The sequence below is a fragment of the Myxine glutinosa genome, chromosome 7 (assembly GCF_964187855.1).
Source record: "Myxine glutinosa chromosome 7, kmMyxGlut1.1, whole genome shotgun sequence".
NCBI lineage: Eukaryota > Metazoa > Chordata > Myxini > Myxiniformes > Myxinidae > Myxine > Myxine glutinosa.
Genome location: NC_136267.1, coordinates 61,575,918 through 61,590,218, shown reverse-complemented (window position 1 = coordinate 61,590,218; position 14,301 = coordinate 61,575,918). Strand labels below are relative to the sequence as shown.

The 14,301-nt window shown below is 46.4% G+C and overlaps 1 protein-coding gene across 2 annotated transcripts in view; it reads right to left on the bottom strand.

Annotated features, from left to right (window-relative positions):
* The window catches only part of ADCY5 (adenylate cyclase 5), a 417,663-nt gene that overhangs the window by 105,888 nt on the left and 297,474 nt on the right, over positions 1-14,301 (bottom strand). For both annotated transcript variants that reach the window (XM_068122451.2, XM_068122452.2), the window contains exon 7: positions 4,540-4,681. In XM_068122451.2, the coding sequence (XP_067978552.1) occupies positions 4,540-4,681 (142 nt within the window). The remainder of the gene's footprint in view (positions 1-4,539; positions 4,682-14,301) is intronic.

Genomic DNA, 14,301 nt, shown 5'->3' with positions numbered 1-14,301 from the left:
CAGGCTGAGTCAAGCCCCCTGGAGTTAATTCAGCGATCGACCGGGATTCGACCGGCATCCCAAGCCGGCACCCTAACCGCTAAGCCAACACCAGGATTCGAACCCAGGATCCTAGGATCCCAAGCCAGCACCCTAACTGCTCAGCCAACACCAGGATTCGAACCCAGGATCCTAGGATCCCAAGCCGACACCCTAACTGCTAAGCCAACACCGGGATTCGAACCCAGGATCCTAGGATCCCAAGCCGGCACTCTAACCACTAAGCTAACACCAGGATTCGAACCCAGGATCCTAGGATCCCAAGCCGGCACCCTAACCGCTAAGGCAACACCAGGATTCGAACCCAGGATCCTAGGATCCCGAGCTGGCACCCTAACCGCTAAGGCAACACCAGGATTCGAACCCAGGATCCTATGATCCCAAGCCGGCACCCTAACCGCTAAGGCAACACCAGGATTCGAACCCAGGATCCTAGGATCCCAAGCTGGCACCCTATCAGCTACACCAACACCGGGATTCGAACCCAGGATCCTAGGATCCCAAACAGACACCCTAACCGCTAAGGGAACACCAGGATTCGAACCCAGGATCCTAGGATCCCAAGCCGGCACCCTATTAGCTAAGCCAACACCGGGATTCGAACCCAGGATCCTAGGATCCCAAACCGACACCCTACGCTAAGGGAACACCAGGATTCGAACCCAGGACCCTAGGATCCCAAGCCAGCACCCTAACTGCTAAGCCAACACCAGGATTCGAACCCAGGATCCTAGGATCCCAAGCCGGCACCCTAACCACTAAGCCAACACCAGGATTCGAACCCAGGATCCTAGGATCCAAAACCGGCACCCTAACCGCTAAGGCAACACCAGGATTCGAACCCAGGATCCTAGGATCCCAAGCCGGCACCCTAACCGCTAAGGCAACACCAGGATTCGAACCCAGGACCCGAGGATCCCAAGCCGGCACCCTAACCGCTCAGGCAACACCAGGATTCGAACCCAGGATCCTAGGATCCCAAGCCGGCACCCTAACCGCTAAGGCAACACCAGGATTCAAACCCAGGATCCTAGGATTCCAAACCGGCACCCTAACCGCTAAGGCAACACTAGGATTCGAACCCAGGATTTTAGGATCCCAAGCCGGCACCCTAACCGCTAAGGCAACACCAGGATTCGAACCCAGGATTTTAGGATCCCAAGCCGGCACCCTAACCGCTAAGGCAACACCAGGATTCAAACCCAGGATCCTAGGATTCCAAACCGGCACCCTAACCGCTAAGGCAACACCAGGATTCGAACCCAGGATCCTAGGATCCCAAACCGGCACCCTAACCGCTAAGGCAACACCAGGATTCGAACCCAGGATTTTAGGATCCCAAGCCGGCACCCTAACCGCTAAGGCAACACCAGGATTCAAACCCAGGATCCTAGGATCCCAAACCGGCACCCTAACCGCTAAGGCAACACCAGGATTCAAACCCAGGATCCTAGGATCCCAAACCGGCACCCTAACCGCTAAGGCAACACTAGGATTCGAACCCAGGATTTTAGGATCCCAAGCCGGCACCCTAACCGCTAAGGCAACACCAGGATCCGAACCCAGGATCCTAGGATCCCAAACCGGCACCCTAACCGCTAAGGCAACACCAGGATTCGAACCCAGGATTTTAGGATCCCAAGCCGGCACCCTAACCGCTAAGGCAACACCAGGATTCAAACCCAGGATCCTAGGATCCCAAACCGGCACCCTAACTGCTAAGGCAACACTAGGATTCGAACCCAAGATTTTAGGATCCCAAGCCGGCACCCTAACCGCTAAGGCAACACCAGGATTCGAACCCAGGATCCTAGGATCCCAAACCGGCACCCTAACTGCTAAGGCAACACTCAGATTCGAACCCAGGATTTTAGGATCCCAAGCCAGCACCCTAACCGCAAAGGCAACACCAGGCTCAACCTTATAACTCCATTATTTATTACATCCACGACCATGGTATTTGCATCCATTCCCATAGCGAACATTTTTATAGGACTATTGCTCTTTCCTTTTTCCTGCGGTTTCTCAGAGCCGAGGTCTGTAGGCCGCAAATGCCGCAAACGTAACGGCAAGGGCACACAATTATTGTTTGAGGGGAGAAACTGCTGTCCCCGGAGAAAGCACAAGGACATCGTTGAGGAACGTGTGGACATGGCAAAGTGTGCCATTGGAAGGATGAAAGGGGCAAGTGATGACTTAGACTACGGATTTTTATGTTAAGAAAATAGGCCTTTTATGTTTTGAAAAGCGGAATTTTTTTTTTTTAATGTGAAAAAATCCCGAAATAATTTTTTCCCCCGTTTTATTCATTTTTTATTATTACCAAGTTTTTCAGAAATCAGTCAAAAAAAGAACAAAAAATGGTAAGCTTTTTCCTGCACAACATTAAGCACTCTGGGCTAGTAAACAGGTAAAAAATGACGTTCAGGTGCCTTTATTGCAACCGCATTGTTTGATAAGTAGAGGACTAGAAGAAATTGACAAGACCCTTTTAGGAACGGTTAAAGTAGGTGTTTGAAATCATTATCTTGGTAATGTTCTCCTTGGTGAGGCGGTGTCGGCGGTCGGTGAGGACGTTTCTGTAGACGGAGAAGGACCTTTCCACGTCGACGCTGACGATGGGGCAGTACCTCAAGAGGGGGATGTCAGCAAGCTTGACTCCAGCCGGCACACCAACCTCAGATCCGTGCTGATCTCCATCCAGGATCAAAGCCACTGTCCTCAGCACACCAATGTCGGGATTGCGCTGCAGCACCGCCTTGAACTTGGTGAGCAGGATCTCCTTACGGCAGCCTCGGATCTTTTCGAGCTCCTCCTTAGCCTGATCAAGGAGCTGGAAGGCCTTGGCCAGCTCCATGCCGGCCTCCTCCAGCTGCTTAAGGATCTTCGGGATGAACGACACGTGGGCATTTAAGAAGACCAAACTGAGCTTGATGTCCGCCTTTCCGAACAGGTCCTTGGCACTCCGGATTGCCATCGCGTCGTCATCGTTCAGCTGGTCCACAATGTCCTTGACGGCCTCGAAGTGCTCGGCGTAAAACACCACGGCGTCGATCCACGTCCCCCACCGAGTCAGAATGGGCTCCGGGGGGAGAGAAAGATTGGGCTGCTGCTCCTTCCAAAAGACAACACGCGACGGGGCTTTGACGAACACCTTCTTCGTCGTGGCAATCAGGTCGTTGACGTCCTTGAACATTTCTCGGACTGTCTCGCAGACACGGTGGAGCGCGTGGGCAACGCAAGTCACATGCAGCAAGTCCGGGAAGAGTTCCTTCAGGGCATGGCCGGCCTTGATCATATAGGCCGCGGCGTCGCTGACGAGGACCTTGAGGCACTCCGGCTTGAAATCAGGCCAAAGATAGCGCAGCGTGTCATTGATTGCACGCACGATCTCCCCGGAGTTGGTCTTCTCCAGAAACATGCACTGGACGAGGTGGGGACGAAAGTACCCCTCCTTGGACAAGCGTCCCACGATGATGTTGGCCACATATCGACCTGCCGAATCGGTCGTCTCGTTGACGGACAGCCAGATGGGCTGCTGTCCGAGGTCGGCACGGATCCCCGCCAAGGCCTCGTCGTAGCACTTGTCAAGGTAGTGCTTTCGAATCCAGCTTTCATCGGGGATCTGGAGAGTGATGTGCTTCTCCAGGAACGACCGGAGGGCAGGGTTTTCCAATTTCGACCATGGGATGCCAGCGGCCAGCATGGCCTGGTACAGCTCCTGAGCCACGACGTCGCACTTGTGCCTCTTTCCGCCACCAAAGTCCTCCATGGTGGCTTGCGTGACCGTACTCTTCTTCTTCAAGGCCAAGTTGCTCTTGTGGCGGTCTCCTCGGACATGTTGGGCCAGCTCAGACTTCTGCTTCGCCCGGAAAGTCTTTTCACAAGCTCGACAGAAAGCCGTGTCACTCGACACGTACTTGAAGGTGGCCCCATCGCCGCCAGTGTTGAATTCCTTCAGCCACTTGTCACGAAGAGCAGCACTCATCTTGATAGGAGACTTGTTCACACTTTGTGTACACTCTCTCACTGTAGTACACCGCCTCACTGCTGTACACGCTGGGGACACAACGCACGCAAGTGGACGCAACGTTTTGTTTTTGAGATCGATCGCAGTTAAAAATTTCGATCGCAGTTACAAATTTCGATCGCAGTTTAAAATTTCGAAAAATTCCCTAATTTTTTTTAGCGTTGGCAGACATTTTCGACCAAAAAGGGCATTTTATTTTATTTTTCCCGAAAAAGGGCGAAATTCTTTTTTTCTCCGAAAATAGCAAAATAATTTTTTTGTGCGCAAAAAAGCCGTTTTATGTGAAAAAATATTTTTTATTTTTTCACATAAAAATCCGATGTGCACCCCTGATGAGGTACCTAAAGCTCGTCGTTTCAGAACGTTCCAGACCCCATGGAAGCCACAAAAATGCCATCAAAAGGGAAGGGTTTATCTGTTTGCATGAAGTTAGTGGTGATGTGTCGTGCTGGTGTTGATGCAAAGCAAACCCGTTTCTGGGTGCAGCCGACGATGAGAAACGTCTCGATGTTCTGTTCCTTGAGGTAAGCGTTCCTGTCTCCACCGTAGCCTGCTTCCACGTCGTAGTCCCCATTTAGGTAGCGCAGCGTTGCCTTGGTGATGTGAATGCGTCTGAAGTTGGCATAAGGGGAAGATAACCTTCTTTCAAATACGTTCAAAATTTTTTCAACTTTCAAATACCTTCTGCTTTCAAGGAAAGCTGGCTGTATTACAAGAAGTGACATGGCTTCCTTTCAAATTGAAAATAAAAGTACTCGCTGTAATGCCTTTTGTAGAAATAAAACATTAACTGCACAATTGTGAGAGTTTAAAGTTCAAACGATGATTTGCTTCACAATGTTTTCAAGGTTTAACTCTTCCTTTCCTCATCAGACCAAATTACTGAAAAGGAGCTCAACACGTTCTCCAAAGGTCTCGTCCCAAGTGTCAAGGGCAACTTTAGACTCCCTGACCGCACATTCGGCAAACAGATTCCCACGTGATTCGTGCTCTATTAGTATCACAATGTGAACAGAGGTCACCTCATTGATAAATTAGCACTTATGTTGTCATGATCAGTGCGGAATTTATGGGGATCATGATGAAAAGTACAAATAATGGATTTCCCTCCACCGATAGGGTGCCATCGCTGCCAATCACGCCAATTACCCAAAAGTAACCGATGGAGGCCGTTGGACTGTTTACGGCCTGAGAGACGCTTTGTGTGCCAACCGACATTGCCAGCCATGGGGTGACGTGTTCCTAAAAGGTCACCGTGGCCTTTGCCTCATTCTCCACTGCCAGCATGTGGGCGATAGTCAGAGGCCTACCTTTATGGCACATCATTAATCAAGCTGTGACAAAGCCATTCTTCCTTTACATAAAGGGGATGTGTTGGGGAAAATAAACGTTTGATGAAAACCTCCTGTGCCATTTCACACATGAAAAAAAAAATCGAGAAACAAAAATGAGAAAAAGATGAACATCAGGAAAAGTACAAAGGAAATGGAAAAATAAATAAACAAGAAAACGTCATGCGTAGCACGATACTTGCAAAATACGCCCTCCCCCAAAAGTTTACCATTGATACAGCAAATTGTCCATTTCATGAAGTTTAAAATTTACAATCTTGATCAAAGCTTGGGTCAACAGGATGAAAAGTGACGATTTTTCAGATGAAAAATGATGATTTTGGAAGGCTGACCTTCAGTTGACCTTTGACCTTTTGACCTCAAAAATAGTTAGTTTCCCTATTTAGTGACTCAATGTGCAAATGCTGTTCAATTTTCAAGTCAATTCGATGAAAATAGAGGATTTTAGAAATTTGGCCTATGTTGACCTTTTGGCCTATGTTGACCTCAAGAATACTTGGTGGTTGAATTCAGTGACCAGATGTGCAAGTCCTCTCCAAATTTCAAGTCAATTGGATGAAAATTGAGGATTTTAGAAATTTGGCCTATGTTGACCATTTGGCCTATGTTGACTTCAAAAATTATTGGTGGTTGAATTCAATGACCAGATATGCAAGTGGTCTTCAAATTTCAAGTCAATCGGATGAAAATTGAGGATTGTAGAAATTTAGCAAAGTTGGTGACCTTTGGCCTATGTTGACCTTTTGACCTATTGACCCCAAAAACAATAGGCTTCTGGCATTTGACCAACTCTACCACTAGGTGAAGTTTGGTGAAGATCGGTTGAAAATTGTGACCTGTAGGCCGGTGACAAACTAACAAACAGAGTCACAAACACAACCGACCAATACACTTGAAAAATCTTCGATTTTGCAAGTAATAAATAAGTTAGTTTCATTGACTACTTTTCTGGGCTACTTTATCAAATTCCTTCGAATGGTCAAGTCCAAGTTTGCCTCCTCATGAAATAGAATCGGAGCACAAACTGTCGTTCGGGTGCCCCCCTGGTAGGGAATTGTGCCAAGCGCATCATTTTTTTTTAAGGGTGACCAAAGTATAGCAAACACGTAAAAGACTATACAGTAATACACAAGGAACTTTACTTCAGGAGGGGGACATTTGGTCCATCAAGACTGCGCAATCCTGCAAATATACCTGAACCCCTCTATCCCTACTGCTTCTCGGTACCTATATACAATTCTACCTGTCGTTGAAACACATTCACTGTCTCTGCTGTCACCACCTTTCCAGGGAGACCATTCCATGCATTAACTAGAACGCCACTCAGTAGAGCGCATACTCCCGCCGTGGGTCAAGTTGGAATATATACGTTTTGTTTAACATCCCCTCTCCCCAAAACAATAAATGAAAAAGAAAGTAAGCCCTAACTGTCAGAGAATTTATTTTGATATATCTCGGAATTAGAGGAGAAAAACATCATTTAAGAATAAGAATAAAAGCTTTAATGCACTAAAACAGAAAAAATCTTTCCCAAAAAAATTTCCCAAAAAATTCCTGGATCCGGAATAATATCCTGAGCTTCACCAAAAACTAATCAATTCTTCCTTATCCCAAGGGCAATCATCCCACCAACTTTCATCCAAATCCGTTCAGAACTTTTCCAGATATCTTGTTCACGAACACACACACACACACACACACACACACAATCGAATGCGTTACTCCCACCTGAAAATCGCAGAGCCAGAACCAGAATTATTTATTTGGTCTGGGAAGCCCATGCGAGTTTCTTCTTCTTCAGCCTCTCACAACCCTGGGTGAATATGCGATCTTTAAAAAAAAAAGTTGGAATTTTGCCAAATCTGTTTTATTCGTTTGTTAATATACCTCAGCCATTGACAAATCTGGAACTAAGTCTTTATAAGTTCATCAAATACTGACACCGCGAATGACATTCGCTGAGCGAAATGTTGATATCTCTTCTGAAGTAAAAAATAAAATAAAAAAAACCAGTTTTAAAGCATTATACATATCAAACGATACATTTTATTAAACGGGGAAACCTAATACACACTTTGGTGGTTTTAAAATGACAGAATAGGTCTTTATTTAAAATAAAATAAAAAACATTGAAGACGACGCTGCTAAAAAAAAATACACCGCTCTAACGCATAACCACGAGTTTAAACTACATTTACAACAAATATGAAACTATTTTCATATCACAATGTTAAATATAGAATATATAGAAGATAATGTTTTTAAAAAATGAGCCCTATCTTCCAATGGTAAAAAACTCCTTCAAAAAATTCCTGGATCGGGAATAATATCCTGAGCTTCACCAAAAACTAATCAATTCTTCCTTATCCCAAGGGCAATCATACCACCAACTTTCATCCAAATCCGTTCAGAACTTTTCCAGATATCCTGTTCACACACACACGAACACACACACACACGGACACAAGTGAATGCATTACTCCCTGGCGGGAGTAACTATACTCTCTGAGTGAACATCTCTGCTGCGCAACATCGTCCTACCTCTCTTCTGCTGCTGGACTATGTTGCTTTTCCACCTGAGAAGGTGGAGAAAGTTATTTCAACCTCGACTCTGACTCGACTACTGGACTGGACGGCATCAGGTCACGTATCGAAAACACCTGTTGTTGCACATCGTCTCTTTGCCCTTTTCAGTTTTCACCCCATCAGTTGCGCTCGGTCATGTTACATCTGCTTGAAAATCAGCCAACAAATCTAAGAGCTAACAGAAAATCTGTTAGCTCTTACACGAGCCCCGATTCTGTATCCAAAAAAAACAAACAAAAAACAAAAAAAACATTAAAAGGTCCAAAAACGACCCCCTTGACTAAAGACCTATTAGATTACTTCCAATCATCAGCAAGGTCATGGCATCATGGCAGTTGACATAAAATCATTCCTTTTCTCCAATGACCATAATCGCAGCATATCATCAATTTGGATTCAGACCAGGTCACTCCACCTTGGATATGCTGCTTCTACTCTCCCAACAATTGACGGAGGCCATGAATGGCAGACATGAGATTGGCGCTGTCTCTCTGGACATAGCCTAAGTTTTCGATACGGTCTGGCATCCCAGGGGCACCATTAGACACACTCATTCAGCATGTTTTGTTGTTTAGGAAAATCTGTTGGAAGCATTTAATTGAACTATAGCGAAAAAAGAATGTTGTCGTTTGTTAAATTTTTAAATGCTCAAAAAGTAAATATTTCCATGCTTAAATGTTTCTGGAAAATGTTGTCTTTTGATGGGCAGTACATATGGAAGATATATATGTATATAGATTAGTGGGCTCCGACTGTCATGAAGAAGAAGAAACCTCAATGTATCATAAGTAGGAAATTTGTGTAGACCGGATGCCGTGTAAGTGTATCTTCGTCCCCATGAGAGGGGTGGGGTATGTTAATTAGCAAGGGATTATGGGTAAATTAATCGCCTGTATGTATTTGCCTCTGTAATCTTTTCCTGTGTTCCTTATGACACCGCAGGACAACCACCGAATAAGAAATCGGCCATTAACCACATTAATTAAAAACCACCCGGAAACCAGTCATCACCGGCACTATCGCTGATAACACCGACTTGGTGAGCGCAGAGGCACAAACCGTCCGGGAAGCCATGCCCCGAAGAGCAGTGATTGACAGGGATATTGGCACAGAGACTGTTAAGATGAGGCTCGCTGATAGGAGCAGAGACGGAGACGTTGTGAGATGATGTCAGAGCCTCAAGTACAAAACAATTGGAGCAGCGGACATTTTGTCTCTTGGGTCTCTTTTTGTCATTTTGTCTTTGATGGTGAACGGTCGCCGAAAAGCTCTCTCTCAGCATCGACATTTTATCTCTCTCAGCATCGACGTCTTCTCGCTTCTTCTCGTTTTTGATCTGGTGGTGAACGGTCGTGTTCCGACATCTTGCTAGTGGTTGAGAGGCCAAGAACTGCGGTTTCCCGTGCAGAGATCGTGAGGACAAGCACGGCTGGAAGAGCGAGCTGCACGCCAAGGCCCTTCGCTTCGTGCACGGAGCCAGGAGTGAGCGGGCCGCGTGTGAGGCCTAGTCCGCGCCAACGAACGTGCGTTTCCCGCCAAGGCCTCAGACGATCTTTAACCATTGCTGACGAGATACACCAGCCGAATGGAGATAGGTGCCACAAATCAAACCTATTCATTTTCCAGTTATTTTATCCTTTGTCTGTATTCGGGTCTGTATGGGAGCGCTCCAATTAGGAATATAATTTTATAGTGTTTTCTTTGTTACCGGCATTTTCGTTAATAAATCCGGTATTTTTGTACATTTTAATTCCATGTTGTTTGAGTTAATTTATCCAGGTGTGAAGACGTCGGGTGGAGGCCGTCCAGGTAAGTTCGCCCTCCCCCTTTCCCTCGCGTGTAACGAATACCGTCATATTGAATTGAACGCCTCGCAGTTAAAGCTTGTTTGGTCTTCCGTGTCACCCTGCGGTGTTCACCACACAGGGTAGTCACACGACAATATATATACTGTATACAGTATACACACATATATATCTCGGGGTATGTAGAGGAGGCCAAGTGGGAAGCCTTACACAAGTTAATCAGTGGCAATTTAGATATATTCTCTTTGTCCTCCGGGTACATTGGATATACGGGCCTGGTGAAACATCACATCAACACCTGAGAGGCTCTGCCTGTTCGTCAGCCCACCTGACAACTCCTGTGGGCCAAGGCGGAGGAAGCTGGTGAGTAGGTGAGAAGAATGATCAATGCAGGAGTCATTGAGCCCACGGTAAGTACTTGGATCACCCATTGTGCTGGTTAAAAAGAAGGATGGGACCACGTGTTTATGTGTGGACTATCACTAGCTGAACAACGTGACATTCAAAGACTTATATCCCTTGCCTCGAATTGATGATATCCTCGACGGCATTTTCGGCTCAAATTGGTTTTTCTACCATGAACCTCGAGTGGGTGTTGGCAAGTGGAGATGGACCAGGCAGTGAAGGAGAAAATGGCATTTTCCACAGGTATGGGATTGTATCAGTTCACTGTGATGCCGTTTGGTTTGTGTAACTGCCCCGCCACCTTTGAGAGACTGACTGAGAATGTACTGGGTGGCATGCCGTGGCAATCATGCGTGGTATACCTGGATGATATATTGATGCACACTAAAATATTTCAACAAGTCATCATCAATTTGTACCAGGTGTTTGGATCCCTCAGGCAGGCTTGGAGTTGGGTCCCAGTGTACTTTATTTTCGAAAGAGGTGACCTATTGAGGCCACATGATCAGGTGTGAGTACCATCTGCCACCTAACATGACCTGCCTGTCCAGCCTTTCCACCTGCCTGTCCAGCTTTGCCAATTTGTCAGCCATGCTACCGACCAGTTTTTTCCATCTGCCAGCCATGAAATTACAGCTATGCCACCTGCCATTTTTTCCCATTTCCCGTGGCCTGGTATGCCACGCACCTGCTGCGCCATTTCTTCATGCGCTATAAAGGCCCAAAGACCGACTATGTCAAGGCCACATTGGCCAAGTGTCATTTTTTTATTTTGCTGGTGTATTTGGCCCAAGGGCTAATTGCTGGTGTATTGGGCCACATAGGTCAAGAAGACCCTGTTTAAAGGCCACCTGTGCCACTGCTGAAAGGCCATATGGGCCATGTGAGCAATTTCTACTGGGACATGAAGGCCACACAAACTCCTGTATTTGAGCCAAAGGGGAGCATCGGGTGCTGGAAGGCCCTGTGGTCACCGAGGGCACTTGTAGGGCAGGGACTCATGGACCTGATAGACAGACTCTTCTTGACCTGATAGACAGTGTTGGGGGAGGGAGATGCTTCCGGGTAGGGGGGAGCAGAAAAAATAGACTTTGTAGACTCATCGGGGTAAGAAGCAGAAGAAGAGGCCCTGCTGGTCCACCCACTCTCACCTCAACCACACATTTCTTATCAAAAATTGAATCTGGATTTAGAGCTGTTAAGTGTGTGTATTTCAATGGACTTCTTGGACAGGTGTTGGTAGCAGAAACAGTGGAAGTATTTCAACTAGAAATGGATATACGTAGGTACTGAGAAGCAGTGCGGAATAGAGTACAGGATTGATAGGCCTGATGACCTTCTCCTACGTTGAGGTTCCATATGTGATTCCTTGTGTGAAAATGCAGCAATTCCCATGTCTCTAGCCGACTGTAAAATTAAATAATTCAACTTCATCAAACCTCACTATGAGCAATTCTTGGAAACCACATGGTAAAGCCAAATCAATATGTTGTTCTGCACAACCAATATATTGCTATACAGAATCAGTCGTTTGGCCCCAACAGCTCAATAAAACAAGCAAACAAACTGTGGTGTGTTTTATACACGAATTTGGCTCATGGAAGAGCAATGTGACAGAGATTAAAAACTTAATGAGCTACAGTGGTGCCACACTCGGACATGATAACTGAGGGAATGAAAAAAAAGGAAAATAGGACAGAGCAAGCAAGGCAACACAGTAATCTGTGAGTAAGAGGGTGATGTTGGGTTAAAGGGGGGTAGAAAAGATTGCAGGTAGTGGTGGAGGTTAAGACCAATTGGTGCGCCGTCTTAAAATGCCGTGTGATAAGTGTAAAAGTGAATAATAAACATATGATAAGTTCATTTAATCCTACTTGCCAGAAGTGGTTTTAGGCCTTCCACAGTCAGGATGACAAACTTGGGTGGTACGTGCACATCATCTGTCGTGATTTCTGTTTTCCTGCTTTACCGTCACAGCGTGAACGTGAAACGTGAAAGATGAGAAAGTTGTTGTGGTAGGAGGAGACCGAAATGGACATGTGGGAAGGAGTATGGATGGTTTTGAGGGAGTTCATGGGGGTTACGGATATGGTGTGAGAAATGGAGAAGGTGAAAGGATTTTGGAGTTTGCTGATGGAGCTGATTTGTTGATTTGTAATACTCAGTTCCAGAAAGAGGATAATAAGCTTGTTACATACACGTCAGGTGGGTCGACGACAACCGTTGACTACCTGATGGTGCGTAGGCGAGATAGGGGGCACCTCCGGGACACAAAGGTGATCCCGGGGGAGGAGGCTGTTTCACAGCACCACTTGGTTGTCTGCGACATAAGGGTGAAAGGTGCGAGGAGAGCTCGGCGGGTGAAGTACCAACCGAGAATGAAGGTGTGGAGGTTGAAAGAGGTGACAGTAAGGGAGGCATTAAAAGAGAGGCTGAGTAGGGTCGAGGATGATGTGGTTGAGCTTGAAAGTGGTTGGATGTCAATGAAAGCTAGTCTGTTGGGAGCCGTTGGTGAGGTATGTGGATGGACAAAAGGACCACCGAGGCACTCGGAAACATGGTGGTGGGATGATGAAGTTGGAAAGAGGATTGACGAGAAGAGGAAGAAGTTCAAGGAGTGGCAGAAGGCGAAGGGTACGGGAGCAGAAACAACAGAGCATGAAAGTTATAATTATAAGGCAGCCAGGAAGGCTGCAAAGAAAGAGGTGCAAAGGCGCAGGAGGCATGTCGGAAAATGTTCGGAGAACGCTTGGATTCGGAAGAGGGTCAGAAAGCAGTATTCAGGATTGCAAAGCAGATAGCGAAAGAGAGGTGTGATGTGATGGGGGTGAGTTGCTTGAAGGATGAAGTGGGACAAATCGTTGTCGACCCAGATGGAATTAAAGGAAGATGGAAAAGATATATGGAAATGCTGTTGAATACAGAGAATGAATGGGATGGCAACATAGAGAGTAACCCAGTTTTAGGACCGGCAGAGAAGATAACTGAGAAGGAAGTAGAGGAAGCGATTGTTGATTTGTAATATTGTGTAATAGCGATCACACAAGCGATTAAAGCAATGAAGGGTAGAAAAGCGGGAGGGCCGACGGGAGTTGTGGGAGATATGTTGAAGGCAGCAGGAAGTTGGGGTGTGAAGAGAATGACAGAGATCTGTAATTTGGTGGTGAAAGAAGGCCGCATTCCAGTGGATTGGGAACTGAGTACCCTCGTACCTCTATACAAGGGGAAAGGTGACCCTCTGGAGTGTGGCTCGTACCAAGCGATAAAGTTATTGGAGCATGGAATGAAGGTATTGGAAAGGGTGTTGGAGAGGAGGATGAGGAAGAAAGTGAAGATCGACGAAATGCAGTTTGGATTTATGCCAGGAAGAGGAACGACAGGCGCTTTTCATTGTGAGGCAGTTGCAGGAGAAGTACATGGAGAAGAGGAAGAAGTTGTTTCTTGGGTTTGTTGATCTGGAGAAAGCATTCGATAGGGTTCCACGCAAAGTATTGACATGGGCATTGAGGAAGTTAGGAGTGGAGGAATGGTTGATCAGAGTAGTGATGGCAATGTACAAAAGAGCGTGCACAGCTGTAAGGATGAAGGACGGGAACAGTGGTGAGTTTGAGGTGAAGGTGGGAGTGCATCAGGAGTCGGTACTAAGTCCACTACTATTTGTAGCTGTGATGGAGGTGCTGGCTCAGAACGTAAAGGAGGGTTTACCGTGGGAGTTGTTGTATGCAGATGATCTGGTGTTGATTGCGGAAAGTATGGATGGACTGAAGGAAAAGATGAACAAGTGGAAGGAATGTATGGAGACAAAAGGTCTGAAGGTGAATATCGGAAAGACGAAGGTGATGGCAAGTGGTAAAGCATGTGGTGAGGTGGAAAGAACTGGGAAGTGGCCCTTTGCTGTGTGTAGGAAGCATGTCGGAGTGAGCTCCATTCAATGTACAATGTGCGCTGAGTGGGTTCATCAAAAATGTAGTGGTCTGAGAAGGTCATTAACCAGTGTGGCAGCTACATTCAAATGTAAGGTGTGCACAGAGGGAGCTGCAGATGGAGGAAATGTTGAGTTGGATCTTGGAGACGGCGTGAAGCT